This window comes from Meleagris gallopavo, chromosome 6, assembly GCF_905368555.1.
Source record: "Meleagris gallopavo chromosome 6, MGAL_WU_HG_1.1, whole genome shotgun sequence".
In the NCBI taxonomy this organism is placed as follows: Eukaryota; Metazoa; Chordata; class Aves; order Galliformes; family Phasianidae; genus Meleagris; species Meleagris gallopavo.
In genome coordinates this window covers 26,308,859-26,330,144 of record NC_139409.1, presented here as the reverse complement: position 1 = coordinate 26,330,144, position 21,286 = coordinate 26,308,859, and the positions used below count along the sequence as shown (strand labels likewise).

The window sequence follows — 21,286 nt, the reverse complement described above, 5'->3', positions numbered from 1 at the left end:
GCAGGTACAAGCCTGCAGTGTACTTGGGCAGCACATTGCTTTAATGGTTTCTCTTTTGAGAAAGCCCCAAATCATTGATTCATTGCTGATAACTGCAGGCAGAGTGCAAAGGCAGTACATAAACAACTAGGTTCAGCTTGAATGTCAAAGCAGGCTGTGGCTACCAGGTGATCACTAGAAGAGTGATGGGAAGGAAAATGGACTTTGAATTGGTAAGCCTTGTGTGGCTGCACTGACACAGTGTGGGTTTCTTGTCTTCCTGCTGCTGCTCAGATAAAACATACTCAAGTCCCATATGCTTTATAATCCTAAATGTGTGAACGAGAGCATTTCACACATTCAGAGTGAATGCCATATACCATTTTTTTTTTTTTTTTTTTAAAGATTTTAAAGATTAAATATCCATTCCCTGTGAACAGTTAATTGGAATGCACTACCCCTTTCTGAAAGGTTTTTTTACTCCTGGGTGCGTTTAAGCGCTGGTGGTGGAGGGGCCGGGAAGGAAGAAAGATGGCAAGAAGGAAACACTTCACCAGGTTCCTCTCCTCAGGCAGCCCTCAGCTCCTCAAACGGAAGCCGAAGCATCCCATCTCGCTGACACGGTTGCGGCCGTGGGTACTCAGCGAGGTCACGGCACCACCTATTGAGGGAAGGCAGCAGCGCAGCACGTTTCCAATTTACAAAAAGCGTGAATCCCCTAAAGAGTGGAAGATAGGTTGCCAGCCGTCAATTATGTATATTAATAAATCGGCAATAATAGTGGGGCGGGGGGGGAGGGGGGGAGGACTGGATGTTCTGCACTTTGGAATAGAACCCTATGTACTCCTCCATGGTCCCTACCTTCCAGCTCCTAATTTTGCTGTTCTCATCAAGGTTACGAAGTAACTGAGTTGTATTCAGCATTTCTGCTGCTCTTTTGAGACAGAAATAGAATCCCTCCTGCGTTTGAAAAAGCCAGCTTTCATTTTAAATCAGAGCAGGACTGTGGGCATGTCCACACATCAGCTTCATTTCCTCACAGAAATCAAAGAATGGGAGCTTCTAAGAATTATACTGGCCCTCCCAAAGCCCACAAGGCAACACCCCAGCCATCACCACCACAAACACCACCACTGAAGAACTGGATCCTGGTGCACAATGGCAGAGATGTCAAAGCCGCAAAGCTCTCCTGACCATAAATTGTGCACAAATTAGTCTGGGCTGCTGGGTCACAGATCAGGCTAAAATAGAAATAACAGCTCTGCCGTATCTCTGGGACAGGAGAGGCAGCGAGAAGTAGCTGCAGATGGTGCAAGTTCTGGAATCTGCGACAATATTTGGACTTCTAGGATTTATTTTAACATTTCTTTGCATATTTGATGAAAAAAAATCATAAAATCACTGTCAGTGTGGGAAGTGAAATAGTTCTTAACTCATAATAGCACTAGGTGTTTAAATACACTGTTTAAATACACTGAAAGAAAAATATGGTCACAAATTGAGTGAGCAAATTCAATCATTTAAATGGATTCCCAGGCAGACAGCCAGTAATATTCCTAAAAAATAAAATTAAAACATATTTAGCATTCAAGAAATTATACATATCCCTGTAGAACATAAACATCTAAGAATTGATACGAAAAAGTCAGTAGGTTTTTAACCTATTGTATTTCTAGACATTAACATATATCATGGTAACTCTAATGTTACTCTTCTGATCACTATGAGAACAACAGTATCATGGTGTGGTAGTCAAAGGAAAAGTGAAATAAAGGCAAGTTATGTTTATTCTTCTACCTCAACTATATGGCTGGTGCAGCTACAAGCATTGCTTCTTCCTGAAAACCTCTCAGGAAAGATACCCATATCTGCAGTCAGTGAAATGTTACATTACAGTGATGCTGAAGCTCCTTAATCAAGTTCTAGTTTTGCTGTATTAGGTGATCGACTGCCTCAAGAAAATTGACTGCCTCAAGAAAAAGTAGCTCCATTATGGAGCTGTGTCAGCTCTGCAGAGCCCATGACAGCTCATTAAACTGTGTGGCACCTGCTCCCCATAGACAGGAAACCTGAGCAAGTCATCTCAGCTTTCAGGCTTAAGAGGCAGGGATTCCTGCAGGAAGAAAAAAGAATAACAAACAAAACCAAAACAAAGATATAGAGGGATCTTTACCTTATCTGACATCAAGAGACTTCCAGCAAAATTAAACATGTGATTTGGTATTCTTTACATTGCCAGATAGACATCATTTTCACACTTGAAGGCAATTAGTGTCATTCATCACTGGTGTACACAATCTTCCCTCAGGTGAACACATTAGCACAATAATGTCTTCTAGGTATGTGCGCAGTTTCACGGTCATATAGAAAGCTGTATGAAATTGAGAAATAAAAGGAAAAGCAAACTACAGCCAGCCAGAGAAACCTCCAAAATCATTCAAAAATTGTCACTGTCATATCTCTGAAACTAGGTTATTTTAAGATGTCAAATCTTTCTCTAGTTACACTGACAAACGTACATCGCTAGGAAATTTTGGGTCTTTAAACTTGTCCAAATTCATATTTGCTTACCTATTCCCATCTAAGTGCATTCTTCACGCTCCTCAGAATGTGACAAGACAGAGTTTGAAATTCGCCTGGTAGGAACTCGCTTTTGCGCTCCTCTAACTACTCTGGCTGGAAAATAAAACAATAGGAATCCAAACTATATAAAGTATTCGTACCAAACAAATTTTTCACAGCTAAAGGTAACACAAGGTAGGCGATACAGGTAGCACAAGAGAGAAGCAGCTCTTCACAGGTCTTTCAGCTCTTATTTACACATAGTGAAACAGTGCAGTTTCCGATTCTCCAATTTATAGTGTTCAACAGAGGGCTTGTCCGAGTAGGAAACTGGACAACTCTGGGAAGGAAAAAGGAGTATAGAAAAGAAAATAGACTGTTATTTTTTTCCCCATCTTAACTTGCAGTTTAAAGAGTTAACTTTCTCCTTCTTTAAAGAAATCCACAAACTGAAACAACACAAACCCCAAACTCCACAGCTCATGGCTTCCATTAATTATGCACTAAATTTAGAGCAGAAAACCAATGTAGCCTTCATAAATATACAGAAATAGGTTCCTCTAAGCACAAATTCAAAAAAAAAAAACACAAACAAGCGTTCCAAAACATCTGTAACAGATTACGTGTAGCATAAGAACATGCTATGAATGCATCAAATAGAGCCTTTGTTAAAGATTAAAGCTTTTAGGCAATAGTGGTTCATAAAATAACACTGTAAATAGGAGTAGTGAATCTGGCTGGGATGGAGTTAATTTTCTTCATACCAGCCCTTATGATGCTATGTTTTAGGTTTGTGGCTAGAAGACTGTTGATAACATGTGAGTGTTTTTGGCTAATGCTGAGCAGAGCTCACACAGCACTGAGGTTTCCTTTTTCAATGCCTCCACCCTTTTCCTCCTTGCCCCACAGGAATTAGACTGCTGGGGAGGGAAAGAAGCTGAGAGGGACAAAGCCAGGACAGCTGAACACCTACTAAGGAATATTCCATATCATATCAGCAGGTCATGCTCAGCAATAAAAGCTTGGTGAAAGTAAAAGAAAGGGGGATACTAGGGGTAATGGTGTTTGTCTTCCCCTTGTGAACACCTGCCTGCTGACAGAAAATAAATTCCTGATTTACTTTTGCTTCTGCACATTGCTTTGCTTCACCTATTAAACTGGTTTTATCTCAACCCATGAATTTTCTTTGTTCTGCCTTCTGGTTCTCTCCCTCACCGCAGAAGGGCAGAGGTGAACAAGGAACTGGGTGAGGGCTTACCTGCCTGCTGGAGTTAACCCATCACAACAGCCTTGGCTTTTGAGTCAGTTTCTTTAGTAGTCCAAAGTCAGACAGCAGTAAATCATTCACATATGCTGCTTTGCTTTACTAGACTTTATTACAGGCCTAACACATTAAAACATAATATCAAAAATGGTAGACTGCAGAGTTCTCACACTACAGAATGCCAATAATTTTAAAAAGTTGAAATGACACCATTGAAACTAGATGAAAACTTGCATGAAAAGTATAGGGGAATGAGAAAGAAGAAAACTATGAAGTCAGTTTTAAAAAAGAAAAAAAAGATTCATGACCCAGACTATTTTTTTTTTAATAGAAAATTTAATATCATTCTTTGAGTCAAACAATTCTGTTTAGAACCAAATATCCATAATGAAGTTAAATTCAGATTTTGAACCTCTAAATAAGATCCATCGTCTCAGTTAACTTGCATTAAGATAGCTTGTGTCTTACGTATCCCAAATACCCCTTAAGAGTGTTTATTTATCATGCTGAAGTTGATAGATTGTTTGCCACACAGTTACAAGAACAGGTTTACAATTTTTAAGTTACAAAAATAGTTATAACTCATTAGTATTTCTATACATAGTTCAAGCTATTATATGCACACTCTGTACAGTGGATGTTAACAGTGGTTAAGTTCACTTACTCGAAACAAAAAAAACCCCGAACTAAATCACTCATGGTTAGGCCCAAAATATTTAGGCACCATAATGCTTGCATGTCTGGCAGTAAACATCCCTACTCACACAAAGCAAAAGCAGTTTCAGTATCCAAAAAACACACATCCACACTGTGAGACCCTCACCAGAGGTCTCACACTGTGCCTTAGGGCTGGACACACTAGCTCTAACTGTACAGATTTCTTACAGAGAACAGCTCCTGTCTAACAGACCAACCCAAAGGCAGAAAACCATGTTTGCATGACAAAAGCTTTAGGGGCAGCAAAGCAATCTCCCTCATTACCAGAATCTCCATTTAAAGATTTAAAAGAAAAAAAAAAAAAAAAAAAGGAAGACTGCTTCTAGTGTAGACAAATACCAGATGTTTTTGCCATACCCAAATAATTGTTTTTAACATGTTTGGTTGGATTTTATTACGTTGGCTGCACTCATCTTGTTCATCCTTCCCTTTCAGAAGTAATAAGTCTAGAAGCATTGCTAGAGTTTTGGCTTTTTGTTAGAGGCAATAGAAAAATTTAGTTCAGAGGAGAGTACTACTGCTAGCCTTAGTTGTATCTTAACTACCTGTCCAGTCCCACTGATGTGAAGGTTCATGTAGGTGCCTGACTCAGAAACAAGTCACCCATTTCATAAGACGGTAACACACAGCTATCCCATTACAGACTGGGGAGAGAGTAGAGGGGAAAAAAGCAAAACCACAACTGAACCTCCCAGAAGGAAGCTTCAAATAGCAAACAAGAAATAAAGAAATAAATTATTTTTTCAAGTCTACAAATCTCTCTTGTACTACTACAAGAACCATCCTTCCCATCATGTGGGCACAACATTTCAGTCTGATGGTTAAAGACCCTAACAGTTCAATCGTAGAGCTCAGAAATTCTGTGGTTAACCACACACTAGAAGGACTAGTCATGTTTGCAATGAATTGCTATGAAGAAATTTATTCACTTGAAGGACTTCAAGGACAAACTGAAAGAGTCAACTGAGGCATGTACTTAACTGTGCCAGCACAAGGCTGCAAAATATACCACAATGTTAACATCAAGGTCATGCACAAACCAGAAGTGCATTAAGAACTTCAAAGCTGCACTACACAGGATAAGATACTTAATGCTTGTCTTTCACATGAAATTAAGCAGCGAGCAATTGCCCCCTATATGCCAAGATGGATAAAGAAATCTTCAAGTTTTAGTGGCTTCACTCATTCGTTTTTAAAGCATCATATTGAAATCTAATTTTGTTCTGTGGGTCAGAGCAGCTATCATTCTTACTCATTTAAGTGTTTCGTAATAGTCTAACTTCGAATTTTGAAATTTTACACCTATTATATATGGAATACATTAAGGTTTTTGTTTTGGATTGTACCATTGCACTACAATACCTGAACCACTGTTTCAACAGATAACTAATAGAGCTTTATTTTAAAGTGCAATAGGTTTTGCTACAGGAATTGCAAGAAATAGTTCCAGTGAAAAGAATACCAGAAATAAATCCCTTGAAATATAACAATGCAATGTTGTCATGTATGCATTTGATCATATTCTAAGATTAAGGGATAAGTTACAAGTGAAATACTCATCATTTCAGAAAAAGAAATAAGTTAATCCATCAGAAAACCTCTTACAAGATGAAAACAAATCAGGAAAGACAATGGTTCTTCAAGCTGAACTTCTGGAAAGAATTTAGAATTTGTACTACTTGGACAACAGTGGACCATAAGGCTCTCATTTGTTACAAAACAAAAATCAATAGAAATAAATGAGGCTATAAGAGGTCTTTCATTTGAATCATAGCTTGTTTGCAAAACTTTGTTTGGTTAACAACATGCTGACAGTTACTGCAAGCACAAAGTAACATGCTTTTAATGCTCTTGTAAATTACTTAATTTGAAAATTCACCAACACTACCAGATTCTACTTTCAGGTAAGAAATCTTAGTTATTCAGTAATCCCACCACAAATTAATAGTGTTAAAATTTACACCCATTAGGTATCCCAGGTGATAAGCAGTTATTAAAAATAATATTTTATCCCTCCATATCCATGGAAAGAATAATCCCACTCAGCACATTTTATTTTAAATTAGATAACACAGAGCATTTTAAGCAGTTGGAGATTCACAGATTAAGTATGCATTTTGCTCAGCATGTCTGCCAAACTTTCAAATGTCAGTCTGAGTTGTGTCACAACACCACATAAGCAAGCATAAAATCCCTAAAAACACTTGTTCAAGCAGCATCTGCTACCTACTGTGACCAAATAAGTACATCATTGCACCATTCCAGTTATTTTAGATTACTTTTACTCCTTTGAATAAAATTTTGGTTTAAACTAGTACAAAAAAAAATATATATATATATGTATATATGTATCTGCCTAGGGCTGTTTTCTTTTTCTCTACATCAACATGAAACAAGAAAAAAATAAATACAACAAACTTGAGGCTTAAATACTTGGACACAGAGGGAAAAAAATACTGCTTACTGGTTGACTTCAAATACAACATGGTTTAAAACAGATTTCTTCCCATATGCTCCAACAGAAGTGAATCCTTCCATATCACATAGAATATTAGATGTTACTTCTCTGCTTTTAGCCAGCTTCCTACTAGTCTGGTCTTGAGTTATCAGCTCTATCTTTTCAGACTGTCAGATTAGCTTCCGCACACGTTGTATCATCCACAAGACTGAACCTGATCCACAAGTCTAGGAAGACCAGGAGAGCCAGTTGTGAACTTGTTTGCCTTGTGATTAAGACATAATGGAGATTTTTAAGTGCCTAGATACAAGAATAACTTTCAAAACGTAAGTAAAGTAAGTCATCGGAATCAATTATTCCAGTACTGAAGTTCTCCTAAACCAAAACTCAACTTTTCAGTCCTATCAGAAACTACAGGAAACTGACAGTTTATGTTCCAATATAAGTCAGATTTTTCATAGGCATTCAGGATAAGTGCTCACTGCATTCAGACATTTTTTTTTTGTATACTTTTTTTTTCTCTCCCCCCTTAAAAAAAAATATATCAGACTTGTCTAACTGATATGTTTCCCGATCACCACCTTTAGGTCCACCTGAAGAACACTGATGAAGAATAATACAGACACATAACTTCACCAAATTGCTGCAGCATAAAGGATGATTAGTTGCAAGAAGTTACTCTGTAGCTTTTTTCCATAGTGTTTATTGCTGAATCATTTTATATAGCTTATTTCCAGGAGATGGGAAGCATAAAAACTACAGCATTTCAAAAAATTTTGTATTCATTACAATGTCTCAATAGAACTTTCTTGAAGCTTCACCTAATTCAGAATTAAAACAATCCCAATCTAGTTAACTAAAAAGTTTTGCACCTTGCCCTTAGAACAGTCAGTTTTTAGAAGTTGAGCAACTTCAAACCTGAAATTTACAGTTACTGCATTTGATAGAAACCCCAGAATTGTGCAAACTAAACCAATTAAACTATTTTGTATTAGTTTTGTTTTAAGTTAACATTTATTCATTCGGAAGGAGTTGGTATATCCTAATCCCACAACTGATGTGAACTACGAGCACTCAGGAGATTCAGGTAACTACTGCATTGCTTTCCAAGCCCGTGCACTAAATACAAACACCCCAAGGTATTAACATTGACAAGGAGCTTAGATACAAAGTATATCAAAGCAATAAAAATGTTAAAGATTTACATCTAGCTGCCCAAACCCATGCTCAAACAGGTTTCCACTTAGTTCCTAACTATACAACTCTGATTTTAATAGTTGTACTCAAAAGTTTAATTGAAAAAGAAAAGAATGGAATGACACTGTTGAAACCTTAACTCCTTCACTTTCCAGTCTTGAATTTTTCCTTTTTTCCTTCAGCAATGATTTGGTAGGGGGAATTTCTTTTTTTAAACCTTGTTTTAAACCTAGCAACATACATTCTCCTTGTAACATCCCAGAGATGGCAGGGGTCAATATGAACAAGAGGATGCCAGATTCTAAAAGTTGCACATTCAAGTATAGTGTCCTCCATGAGAGCTTTCCTGGCTTTCACAGTCTGCATATCACTTCTGATCAAATATAGCAAAAAGTAGAATCCCAACCAAAGAAATATTGCCACTGGTTTACTAATATTAGTTTCACACCCAGGTCCCTCAAAGCAATCTTGTTACTTAAGTAGTTATACTGCAAGTTTCAAGAGTCAAATATCAAGAACTGAAAATATAAACTTAGAAGTTATGAGTATCAATTCTTCTAAAATGCTCATTAGTGACACATTTCACCTAAACAGACAAATACACACAATTACTCTAAATTGATATACCACACTGTAAAAGGTCCCAATTCAGCTCAACAATCTGTAATTCCCCCTCTCCCTTCAACCACACACCTTGACAGAAGTGTTTACAGTAACAGAAAGCAAACAGAAGGGGAAAAACACAACATTTAACAAGTGCATCTATATACATTTTGGAACTTTTCCCTCCTTGCAATTAAAGTGAACAGACCACCACATTTCTTTTGCATAACATGCACATATTCTCTCCTTTACAAAGTACCAGTCCTATTTAAAGGATTTCTGCAAGCATCAAGAGCAGTCATTCCACACTAACCAACAGGTGCTTTCACTGAGGAGGCTGAAGTACATTTAAATACTCTGATTGGCCCAGCTGGTAGGTTGTGTTTCCTCCACAGTCCACATACTGGTATTTCTCTCGGGATATTTGCTCAGAGTGGCCAAAGTAAGAGGTTGTCACTGTCACTCTTTGAAACACAAAACAGAAGAGATGCTTGTTTTGTAAAGGATTATAAAGTCGTTAATAGGTTTTTAATAAAGTCATTAGTAGGTTTTTAATAAAGTTTTAGAACAAAACATGTAATGTTAGGACCAAAGTTTTTTAAAAAGTTAAAAAATAATACCAGTTAACACAATCTAAAAATTTTTCATCACAAATTTCACAAGCCACGGATTTTTTCTGTCACAAAGGGAAAAAAAAAAAAAAGTCCTGAGCAGAGTTTTTTCCTAAAGACAGCAAAGCCAGGGTTTAATCATTAATACTTGGTTTTGAAAGGGGAACAAAAACAGTTACAGAAGTTACACAAACATTGTTCTACACACCATCCCTCCCAGCCACCCAAAACAGGCAGCTGTTGATTTAATCTGCCACAAAAAGCAGATTCTGGCAGAGTACTAAAAACCTTTGACTGACTCAAGGTCGTAAGATTTTCAGCAAGTTTTGAACAGCAGCTGATAAATACAAGCTCATAACAAAGTTTGTGAGATTATAGGAACTCCATGCCACAGTTCAGCTGCAGAGCAGATACAGTGCTAATGGTTGCAGCTACGCAAGTACTTTTATGCTACCAGACCCTGCCAAAAGAAGTTATCTTTCCACAGTTCCATTTAAAGAACTGAGGATACTACACTAGGAAGTAAATTGATGTCATTTTATCTAAGATATAGAGGCAACTGGATTAAACATTTCTGAATAACATTTCAGTGAGGACTACATGGCTTTTAAAGTTGCTTCCAACAAATAGGAAATTCCCATACTTACTGCATCATCACCACTATGTTATGCACTTTGATTGATGCTAAAGTACAGAAGTCACTGAAAAAAGAAAAATAGCTATTAGATTTACATCAACATCTTACACAGTTATCTAAAAAGCAAGAATTGTTGCTTCAACCAGAAATCCTACTATCTGTACACAGAGAGCTTATAGAGTCACTAGTACTGACAACAAAAGCACTTGTTGAAAAAAAAAAAAAAATGTCCATGAGCATGTACTCAGTCTAGATCTACTTATACACACAGTCTTGCTTTTACAAGAAGTATGTTCACATGTACTTGCTTACATGAAATACTTGCCAACAAAAATGTCTTGTGAAGCATCCACTCTCTTTCAGAAGCTAGAAGTTAACCCGAAGAACTAAATCACAGCATGTCTTCCCTAGTGAAGAACTCTATTATAAAAGCATATGGGCATCACTTGCTGCAATTTCAATTCACATTACCAGATTTAAATACAGACAGGAAATTTTACCATAAAAGATTGTTATTCTAGCTTCACTATGCTTCCATGTAAGATCAGCCATTTCTATTAAAAAAGTCCCTAGGGTTTATTCTTGCCCCCAAAATATCACAAACTTAGAAAACCGCCAATGTGTTTTTACAATAATTTCCTTCTCTATTATACAAAGTGATTTTTGCAGACTGCAACAGCAGATATTGTTTTCTTACAAGATAAACTTTACAGACCTGTGTTTTCTGAGCTGTACCTACATACCAGATACACAGAGACTTGCAGAAGCACATACACTTTCTCTTGAAATTAAACTTCAACAACTGCTGCAACACTCTCATAGCATTACTGAAGTTAAAACAACAGCACAGTCCACTGAAGAATTATTCAGAGGGTGAGTAGATCCACGAGATTCAGGATCACTTAACCACTAACCTACAGGTCTTTAAGAGGTGATGGAAATACAATGCTTTACATTTATTTGAAGTTAGACTCCACTTCTCTGTCTCACACCTGTTCCATCTTATTCCAACTCTTCAAAGCTATAAGGTTCTCTTATAGCTTCCCACTCAAAAGGACTGGCATCCGCAACTGCACACAGCATCCAAGTCTCAACAGTTAACAGTTCAAACTGAACGAGTTAATTTCAGCACAGGAGAACAATACTCAGTATTATTATCAAGATATATGAGTCATCGGTCAAATAATCTCCCAGAAACTGCAAACAATAACAGCTTGAAGTTTAAATAAAGGCTATAAACACTGCCTACCATCATAAACACATGGTCTGAAGAGTTGAAAATAAATGCTAGCCTCTAATTTAATATAGGCTTCCCTCTACAACAGTAATTTATGAGAAACTTATTAGTGAACGTATTATAGGAACATATTTATGTTCCCACCACTGAAGTAGCTGGCCCACGCTATTACCAAGGCCTAAAATAGCTGAAATAGAGATACCATTTAAAGTGCTGAGCCATGGACAGCAAGCTAGCATATGAAACCACCGAAAAAAATAATACAGTTTAAGTATTTTTCAGTACTATTAAATTAATGCAAAAAAAAAAAATGGCACACCATCTCTGTAAACACATTTCAGCTCTGAAATACATTTCATTTTACAAGATCATAACCATCATAACTTTTACCAAGGCACAGGCAATATTTAGAGGCCGATATACTTACAACATGTAGCTCATTTCATCTTGTATGACTGTGGGCACCATATAGTCAATCTAAAAAAAAAAAAGCAATAGAAAAAAAAAAATCAACTGAGCAGAATCAAATATGAAGATTTACATACACTCAACTACAAAAAGCCCATGCTATTTACCTGTTTCATATCCAAAGGACCAATGTTGGTGATGTTGTTTAGCCGTGCTTTGCCAATAACTGTTTTTGAAAACTGAACTTGGGCTGTGATGTTTGCTACTTCAACAGAATAATAGTTGTTGTTTGTTATATTTAGCGTGTTCTGTAAATAACAAAAGCAAAAAAGCAAACAACAAAAAAAACTTTAAGAACCTCTCATGCTGAGGAGCACAAATTTTTGAACTTACATATGAAATAATAATATCTGAAATCATGCAAATATACTTTCCTGTCATCTGAGATCTCCTTGGGGTAAGGTGGAAGAGAACGAACACTTCTGCAGAAGTACCCCTGAGAAGGGGCTGAAGACTGTGCTTCCCAATACATTCACAATTCCACTGATGACCTCCTTCCCCTACAAATACTGACTTTTTCATTCTATTCTCAGTTATTCCTTCCATGAAATTTAACTATTTCAGGACTTTTCCTATCATAGCTACTTGCTTTATTCAAAGACACCATGAAGAATTCCATCAAAAGTGTATGGAAAGAACTTCTTGAAGTTTTAAGATGAGTAGGAAATAATTTTTCCTTCAAAATCAGTTTTGACAGATACACAATACCAGTCGCTGAATGGCATTCCTGTATCCATATTCCACCTGTAGTCCCAAAATAAACAAAAGAACTTCAAAGTCACAGTTCCCATGAAATCAGAAGACTCAGTGGTAGCCTACAACTGCAGCTGTATAGTTACAGGAAGCAGTCACAGCAAGTCCAGTTACATTTTTCAAATTGCTCATTGTATCTGCTGATATTTCTCAAGGCACTAAGTCCACCAGCTAGCCCACAATTTCTATGTAAATTAAACTGTCCCAGCAGCATCTCTCACTGCACATACTGCAAACATCCAAATGGCTGGACAGTCTTACCGTAATATTTAAATATATTATACGTCTGCTCTGTTCATAGTTGACATAAACTGACTTCACACCAATGTATTCAACATCGACTGAGCGAGGAAATAAGAAAAATACAGCCAGTCCAGAAAGTAGGAGACATACAATTACAGAAGCAGTCACGTAGAGTTTTCTGTGGGAAAAAAAAGAAAAAAAAAAAGCACATTCCAGAGTTAAAAGCATATTAAAGGAAAATAACACACCGCTCCTCTTGTTTAAGTGATAAGGAACAAGACTAAACAATACAACTACATTCAGCTTGTTTTGAACTGCCACTGATTTCCAAAGGGCGGGGATGAGATGGGAAAATATGCTGCACTTCACGTCTACATCACAAATAGAGATGATACTCTTGCATGTTTATTAAAAAATAAGTTCCAAAACATGTTGCTATCCCAACATTCACAAATTTGAGGTAAACAGAAGAGGAAAATGTTCATTTGCTTCTAGATAAAAGCACTTCCTTTAAAGTTTATTTATAGCAGAACCTTCCTCATTCTGCAAGAATCTTCAGCAGGCTGTACTCGTACCAAAACATACCCAGAAAAGAATAATACTTCTGTTCTACTTGGGATTCTTCGTAAGAAAAAACAAAACAAAACAAAAAGAAACACACCACTTTCTGGGAAAGCATCAGGAACATCTTAGAACCCTGCTATGAAACTGCAAATCTGCAATTAAATTAACACAAAAGGAAGAAGGGACTTTAAGCAATAAAAATACACAAATAAAAGGCTCTACATCAGCTGCAGTTTTCTCAAAGTCAGAACACTAAATGAATATTTCTCAAATTTAGACTACTTCTATATCAAATTCATAATCTGTTATCTATTATGTGAAGTTACCCTATTTTTTTCCACATCAATTATTTACTGTTTATCACAGAGACACCCAAAGATTTAAAACATGTATGTGAGAAAAGAAACCCTTAACCGTTTAATTACAGTGTTGAGTAGATCCTAGAAGAAAATACATCTTTTTAAATTATGTTATATGAGAAAGACAAGCTTGTTTATTCTACTAGCAACTCAGATCTTTAAAAACTAATTCTAGGAGACTTATTTTGTAGTAGTGGCCCGAAGTTAACACTTCCTCTGATTTGAACTTTAATAATGAAGACTAAGCATCTGCTTAGATCCATCCTACAGAGAGTGATAAATAGTTGCAAAATAACTGTTGATATTCAGATAAATCTGACATGTAGACATCGTGCAGTATTACCAACTTCACAAGACATAATTTGATGGTTGTGTGCACGCCTATTAATAAATAACTCCTGCAAGAGCTATAGGCAGAGGTTGATAGTACAAGCAGAGTTCTTTCAATACCAAATATGAAAAAAATAATCCAGAGTTAGTGATTTTGCTTGATTCTTCTTATCTCTTTTGAATTATTAAATTTTAGCTAGATGAGAATGTGAATACTGTAGATTCATGCATCATAACTATTAACTTACGTTCTTCTTGGCCTTAGTCTCTGATCACTGTATGGAATTAATGCTACCAGCTGGTTTTCCTGCCCTAGAAATAAAAACAGTGTTTCAGAATTTAAACAAGAAGAGTCATTACTTTTGCTATTACTTCAAATAAAAAGTGGCCTTTACAACTTTACAGCACTGAATTAGGACGAACATTTACATTTTAGTTAATGACTCAAGTAAAGCATTGCTATAGCATGTGTACCCATGCTAGCTCCTGAAATAAGACTATGAATACCAACACCAAAAGGAAAAAAAAAAACCAAACACACAAAGCTGACAAACACTAAAACAGCAACAAATTCTGCCTCTGTGTTGTACTCACGCACAGGAGGCAAAACACCTTAGGTGCTTCCTTTTCTTCTACCAAATGGTGCCAAACAGATTTCAGCTCTCTATGTTAGACTGTAGAGTCAGAAACCAAGAACACAAGCACAGAGGATCCATTGAAAAACACATGGATGACACCTGTCTTTATGTGTTCTGTGATTTGCCATAGAAAAAGATATAATTGAGAATCATCTATACCAGTACATACATGCCTCAATAAGAACTCTAATCTGCATTTTCAGTCAAATACAGAATTTGACCAGCACTATCACTTAGCTAATCAATCATGCTGAAGTGATTTCAACCTGAATCACAAAGCCAAGCCTTTGCTAAGCATAAATTAGTATAAAATATCAACCTTGTAAACAGCTCTACCAATTTAATGCAGATTTTCAGCTCAGCAATCTTATACTGAAAAGTTAAAGCTGTCCAAGTACCAAAATGCAATCTCATGCAAGTGTTAAACAGTTTAATCATCATTGCCCATATTGTGGTCTTCCGTAACAGTCATGAAATGATCCAGAGAACCCTTAATTTCTCATCTCTCTTCTTAAAAGAGCACAGATATGATTTCTTTCTTAAAAGTACTGAAGAATAATTAAAAAGACAATCCTATTTATTTTGATAACCCACTTGAAGTTTCAGTTTTAATCAAACTACTTAATTATTATTTATGAATTTTTTTTTAATAATATTCAGTCAGATGTTTAATAAATTAAATGCTTTGTATCCAAAAGTCTTCCAGCCAAAGAAATAAGTTCTGAGCACAGAAATCCCATTATTACAGAATTTTTCCTTGCACTAGAATAAGTAAAGAATTGCCATTGGTATTAAATATTTCAAGTAAGGAAGCAAACAAACTTCCTTCTCTGTAGTCTTTTAGTTAAGATATTTTTTGTCACATTATTTCACTGAATTTCCTATTTTATGCATTTGGAAGTATTCAAAAATACAGTGTTGTATAACATTTAACAGCTACTACATAAATCGCTTTTGATATCTAAAACTGTTTAAACATCCTGTGCCCTAACACTTGCTTCCAAGGGAGGCAAGTTGTTTGTGAACTATATAAAAACTTAATCTAACAGAAGCACGTGTATCTGTGCCACATCATCCCTGTACAGCAGTCAGTTTGTACAAGTTGCAAGTTAAAATCAGTTTTGTGTGCTTTTACAACCAATATTATGACTATATGGGATAAGAGTTCTAACGAAAACAAAGCCTTCCATCAGTTCCTTCCCCTGGTAAAGGCAGAAGGCCATGCCTCAGCACACTGCATTCACCACTTTCTCCTGCCCAGTTTCATATACCCTGCATTTTTCCTTAAAAGGTCAATTTCTAAATAGCTATACAGGATGATTACCATACAGGGAGGAACTGTAATAAAGCAAAGTGTTTTATTCAATGAAAAGTGAACAATGAAGGCAGCAATAAAGCAAACCGTTAATCACGAAGGCAAAGGTGCAATGTGCTTCTTCCTTCAACAGCCAGAGAATACATGTGTTTTCATACCCAGCAAGGGCAAATGGGACAAAGGGAATGTGAAAAAAAGTGCAGGGCACTGAAAACAGTGAGGGCAGAAAAACAGCTATGCATGATCCAGGAAAAATGCTGTAGGTAAAGCTTTCAATTTCTCTCCGGTACACAGCAAACCAAGATTTTAATTTTCCAGATGCTCTTAGAAAAAAAAAAAATAATCCAGTACCTTGTCTATCAACACCCTACAGACAGAGCCTTTCCAAATGAAAGCCTGAAACTCTGGCTTCAAGTAAGTTACGACTCTGGATGATATTTGACATGCACACAAGTCACCTGTCGAACCAGTTGCTCAAGTGTTGAAAAACATATCTGTACTGAAAGCGTCTTTCTACTGCAGAAAAAGAACAAGGGACATCCTGGGCATACCAATCATCCTGGAAAAGCATGTTATGTTTTAGAATGTGTTTTTCAAACAAATAATTCTGAGATTTGGTTTTCAGTATACGACTTAAAGAAAAAAAAAAAAAAGAATTCTCCTCCTCCAAGTTACAACAATACCAAAGCATGATCTACTAAGGAGAGTTGAGTGTTATTAACTACTAACTTCACACCCTTACCAGCACTCACACCCATCTATTTTCAAAAGCACTACTTGTTCTTCTAAAACAGTCAGTTGGCCTGCTGTCCTTATGCCAATTGGTAAGCAAGGGAAGAGCAAGATTGCATTGTTCCTCACAAGTTTTGCAGTAAGTATTTTTTATTAATTCTGATTTTTTACATGAAAACATCAGATCAGCTTTAATTTATACAGGCCTACACTCTTCTTCTCCCCATGTCTACAGATATCCAGATGTTCTCAATACTTGCAATTACTTTTGCAGAGTTGTGTATTTGTTCAAATAGTTTAAAATTGTTACTTAAAAAAAAAGATACATCAAAATGTCTAAAAAACAAGATGTCAGCAAATTCAACTTGCAAAAACTAGGGATTAAAGCAGAGAAGCAAGGCATGCTGCACTGTATAGACAAGGAAAGAGCTAGCAGGTGGCAGTCAAAGCTGATTAGATATACATTTCGTTCACACAGCGTAATAACTCTAAAATGCTCAGTGCTAAAAAGAAAAGATGGCTACAAAATATTTTTACTAGAGAGTTATTTGCTATTGCTCACTATAATCACCAGTGCACACATCTATGAGGTAAATTTACGCCTTAAAAAAAAAAAAGCAAAGAAATGAAGGCAACTTACCTCGTGGAATTCTTCCCGTTCCCTGGCAGGTAGGACAAGTGACACTATCCCTTCCTGTGAATTCCACGTATGGAAACTGTGACACATCCCCACATCTGCCATCCTCACCGTGTGATTCTGAGTGAACTAACCCATTCCTCATATTATCCGACACTGTACCTCCATCATAGCCATCTTCCTTACACGTATGTATCGGTAGATGAGAAAGAGATTTTCCCATTTCTAAAATAAAAGGTAAAAGAAGGTTTTTTCCATGCAGAATGATTCAAATACGGCTTGCAATTTACTCCTCTGTATCAAGTAACTATTAGTGTATAATCATTACTCAGACTAGGCTCCTATTTACTTCTGTTTAGATTCTGTAAGACTTGCAAAGTGTTAGGGCCCAGTTAACCTGGAGTCTGTCTCAAACCAATAGTCTGATCTACAGGGGAGACCCACTCAGGTGCTCAACACACATGGGTTAAACAAGGGTGGATGAGAGGCTCCCAAGACAGAACAATCAACTGCTGGCAACAAGTTACAGCAGTCAAGCAGCACTGGACAAACTGCCACAGGATACATTGATCTCAATGAAATAATTTCAGGACTTAACACGCTCCAGAAACCAGGCTCAAATTGTTCAGCAGAACCCGTACATGCAACTGAGTCAGTTTTAATAAGCTTTTTAGGGCAAATTTGTTCTGAGAACACAGGATCAGCTAGCAATCTCCAGGATAGAAATACAGATCTTCAGGTGTTTAAACTGATGATTTCTTTAACATAAAAGAGGACGGTAAAAATCAAGGGTAAAAAAAAAAAAAAAGTTAATGCTGTCAATACATAGCATTTTTAAAGACCTGCTAAAATACTAATCACAAAAACAGTTTGTGTTACCCATGTGATTTCACAATTTTCTCACAAACATCCTTCTTCAGACAAACTGAAACTACCATGAAATGATTGGAACCAAAAGCCACAACGAAGTGATAGAAGTGGCCACCCTGCTAATTTACAACAGGTATGAAACAACTCAATAAGAAAAAATAAATATATGTCCAGGAATGGCAGCCATCTGTCCAGCCTTAATCTATAACCTCTTTTAATTAGCCAACAGAAACACTAGGCACCCTGCTCACTGATGATGTCTTGGAGAACAGGGGGATTTAAAGCAAGTATGCAGAACTTTGTTTTTTCCATTGCAATTGGAATTTTTCCTAATAATTATCACTCTGGCACACCAAGAGAGGAAGCACAAGAAAGGTGATCAAGAGAGCAATGCAAGTCAGACTATTTTAGACCAACCACTCCAGAAGAAAAAGACCTGAAGTATGGCAATGGTAACATAAGGCCAGCATTAATGAATTGTACTGCCAGAAAAGCTAGGTGAGGTAGGAGGAGAAATGTAATTCAGTTATTGCCAGCAGGTCTCAGTTACTGTTTCAGCAAATGTGATATTTTATTATTATTTACTATAAGGGTAGTAAAACCCATACAAGAAAGAAAACTACTTATCCTTTTGTTGCAATTTTGAAACATTGTAAGTTAAGGAGCCATTGAGTGTAAAAGAAATTACTGAAATGAAAATTGAAACCAATGAGCTATCGAAAAAAGTTTTCTAAAAAAAGTTGAAGTCATTCCATGCACAGTTTTCCTTCCTACTATCTCTGTAACCGAACTACAGCCTTCATGCTACAGAACTCAAGTCTTGCAGCTGAGGTAACAACTGTCACATGTATAGATCAGTCCTTGGTCCTTCTGTGTTTAAACCTCATTCAATTTACCTATTCTACTGATGGGAGACTTAGACTACATCAACATTAACAAACAAAGACAAACAATAAAAACGACGCTAGAATTAAAAACAGTTGTTGAGAATCCAACATCCACTATACATCATTGTGTGAGTTTTATTTCATAGTATCTCTTGCTGAGACTGAACAGCCACTAGCAATTGAAGCACATCATCTAGTTTTAGTCTCTCTCAACAGGAAGACAGCTCACACCATGATGTGAACTGAAGAGCAGCAAGCAAGGATAGCTGCAAATTCATTTCTCACCCTCGATTTGAATTAAAATACTAATGCAGATGTATCCTTCAATGCCAAGCATGCAAAAACTTCAATAATTAGATTTTAATAGCCTTTTTCTACCACCAGTGATTTAGGAGATTAATATCCCAATTTGCAGATGACAACATCAGCAATTTCAAGTGAGAGCATTTCCAAAATGCTCTCTTTACCACCCTTTAATCACATAACAAGCACTGAACCTTACAACAGCTGACCAACACTTAAGAACACCTTGTTCTTTTACCCCTTGTATGTCAGACAACAGTTCTGAGAAAGAGTTATCTTTGTATCTGACAGCTTCTATACTGTCAACAAATTCCCACATCCTACTTTCTTTTCGTAACAGCTGTGCTTGCACCCAGTCTCTCCCTTGCAACTGATGCATATACTCCAGTTTCCTTAAACACGTGTAGAGTTTCCTTGAATTCAGAGTTTGTCAAGAGACAGCTTTGCAAATTGAAAAACAATGTTGAAATAAGGCAGTTTTGTTTAAGTTTTCTCTCTTCAGATAGCTGATACACACCACAGAACACAATACTGACAAAACCCAAATAACACATGAAACAAAACAACCACATCCTAAGCTATATGCAAGACTTATGAAACTCCCTTTAAGTTTCGGAGCTTGGTGAAGTCTTATATGGTGTTTAATTCAATTACTATTCAATTAGTCTTCCAAAGAAAGAGTTAGGATGCCATTCCTACTTCTTATGCACAAATATACAAGCTCGAGGTTAGAAAACTACTTATTTTTCATATCAAAACAAGGCTCCTAAGCACGGCAATTCTCCGTTGGTCCATCAGCTGTGGCTGAATCATTGGTAGCATTCAAAACATCGAGGAGAGGCGCGGCAATGACTTGGCACTCACAGACATGCTCCGCATGGGCACGCACGGCTGGGAATGCACGGCTCCAAACTGCCTCTCACCAAGCGATCTACCTCTCTATCTTTTGCAAGACTGGCTCTTCCAAAAACTAACCAACAGGCCAAGACCCTTCCCGACACCCCCCACGTTTTGCATCCGGTAAGCCCCGCAGGCGGCTGCTCTCGCAAACGCGGCGAGGTCCCGCAGGGCGGCCGATCACCGCACGTCCGTGCTCCCCTGCAGCCATGACCGCAGCTCAGCGCCGAGGCGCCTGGGGCAGCCGCAGGTCTGCCTGCTCCGCACCGCATCGCCGCGGCTCTCCAACCTCCCCCGGCCCGGCCCGGCCCGGCCCCGGCAGGGCCTCAGAACCCCAGGCCGCTCTCGGCTCGGCTCCCGCCCCCAGACCCTGCCGCTCTCCGGCTCTCCCCGTCCCCACCTGCTCGGCGAGCCGGGCCGGGCCGGACTGCGCCAGGCACCGGGGACTGACAGGGCCGGAGGCTCCGAGGGCGACGCAGCTTCCCGAGCCCTAACCCCGGATCCGGACCGTGCGCAGGCGCGGGGGGCGGTGCCGCTGCGGGCGGGGAGCGCGTCGGTGGTGCCTGCTGCCCGGCAGGAGCCTAGCGCCCTGCGTTGTGCGGAATGGGGCGAGCCGGGTGGGCTTCTTGTTTTAGTAGGCACTGCCGTTATTTCCTCTTCCTTGTTTGATCGGTGGTAGCGGAGGTAAATTACCCCACTGCGCTCCTGTGAGAACGGAGGCAAAGAGAGCTGTGACAGGCCGGCATAAAGACAATAGGAAATAGGCACCGTCCCTCTGTCGGGGGCGGCCATTTGGTTCTGTAACTCACATCGCTTTTTACAAGGATCTTGCACAACCCACGTGTATTCGGGGCAAGAGCAGTGAGGTGTTTTCCAGGCATTTTACCAGAACAAAATAAAGCATATTGGAAAGGAATGAACTTGAGGTTGTTGCTCTCCCTGTGTGCCTGCAGCTGGTCCGTGAAATGGCTGCCCAGAGAGACTGCTCAAGGAGTGTGGGGCAGCCAAGGGACATGAGGCCGTGC

The 21,286-nt window shown here is 38.0% G+C and overlaps 1 protein-coding gene across 1 annotated transcript; it reads right to left on the bottom strand.

Moving 5' to 3' along the window:
• Positions 1 to 4,121: 4,121 nt before the first annotated feature.
• Positions 4,122 to 20,817, bottom strand: TMEM106B (transmembrane protein 106B). Its single transcript, XM_085227508.1, has 8 exons — positions 20,662 to 20,817; positions 17,308 to 17,529; positions 14,231 to 14,294; positions 12,748 to 12,907; positions 11,841 to 11,981; positions 11,693 to 11,742; positions 10,039 to 10,092; positions 4,122 to 9,244 (listed from the first exon to the last, which is right to left on the bottom strand). Exons 2-8 carry the CDS (start codon positions 17,525 to 17,527, stop codon positions 9,106 to 9,108), a joined length of 828 nt encoding a protein of 275 aa, XP_085083634.1. The 5' UTR covers positions 17,528 to 17,529; positions 20,662 to 20,817; the 3' UTR covers positions 4,122 to 9,105.
• Positions 20,818 to 21,286: the final 469 nt, after the last annotated feature.

Excerpts from the sequence above, each read along its gene's own strand:
- TMEM106B (XM_085227508.1), bottom strand. The coding sequence starts at position 17,527 with ATGGGAAAATCTCTTTCTCATCTACCGATACATACGTGTAAGGAAGAT. Across the intron at positions 12,908-14,230 it reads AGACTAAGGCCAAGAAGAAC|AAAACTCTACGTGACTGCTT; the intron begins GTAAGTTAATAG and ends TTTTTCCCACAG. Across the intron at positions 9,245-10,038 it reads AACATAGTGGTGATGATGCA|AGTGACAGTGACAACCTCTT; the intron begins GTAAGTATGGGA and ends TGTGTTTCAAAG.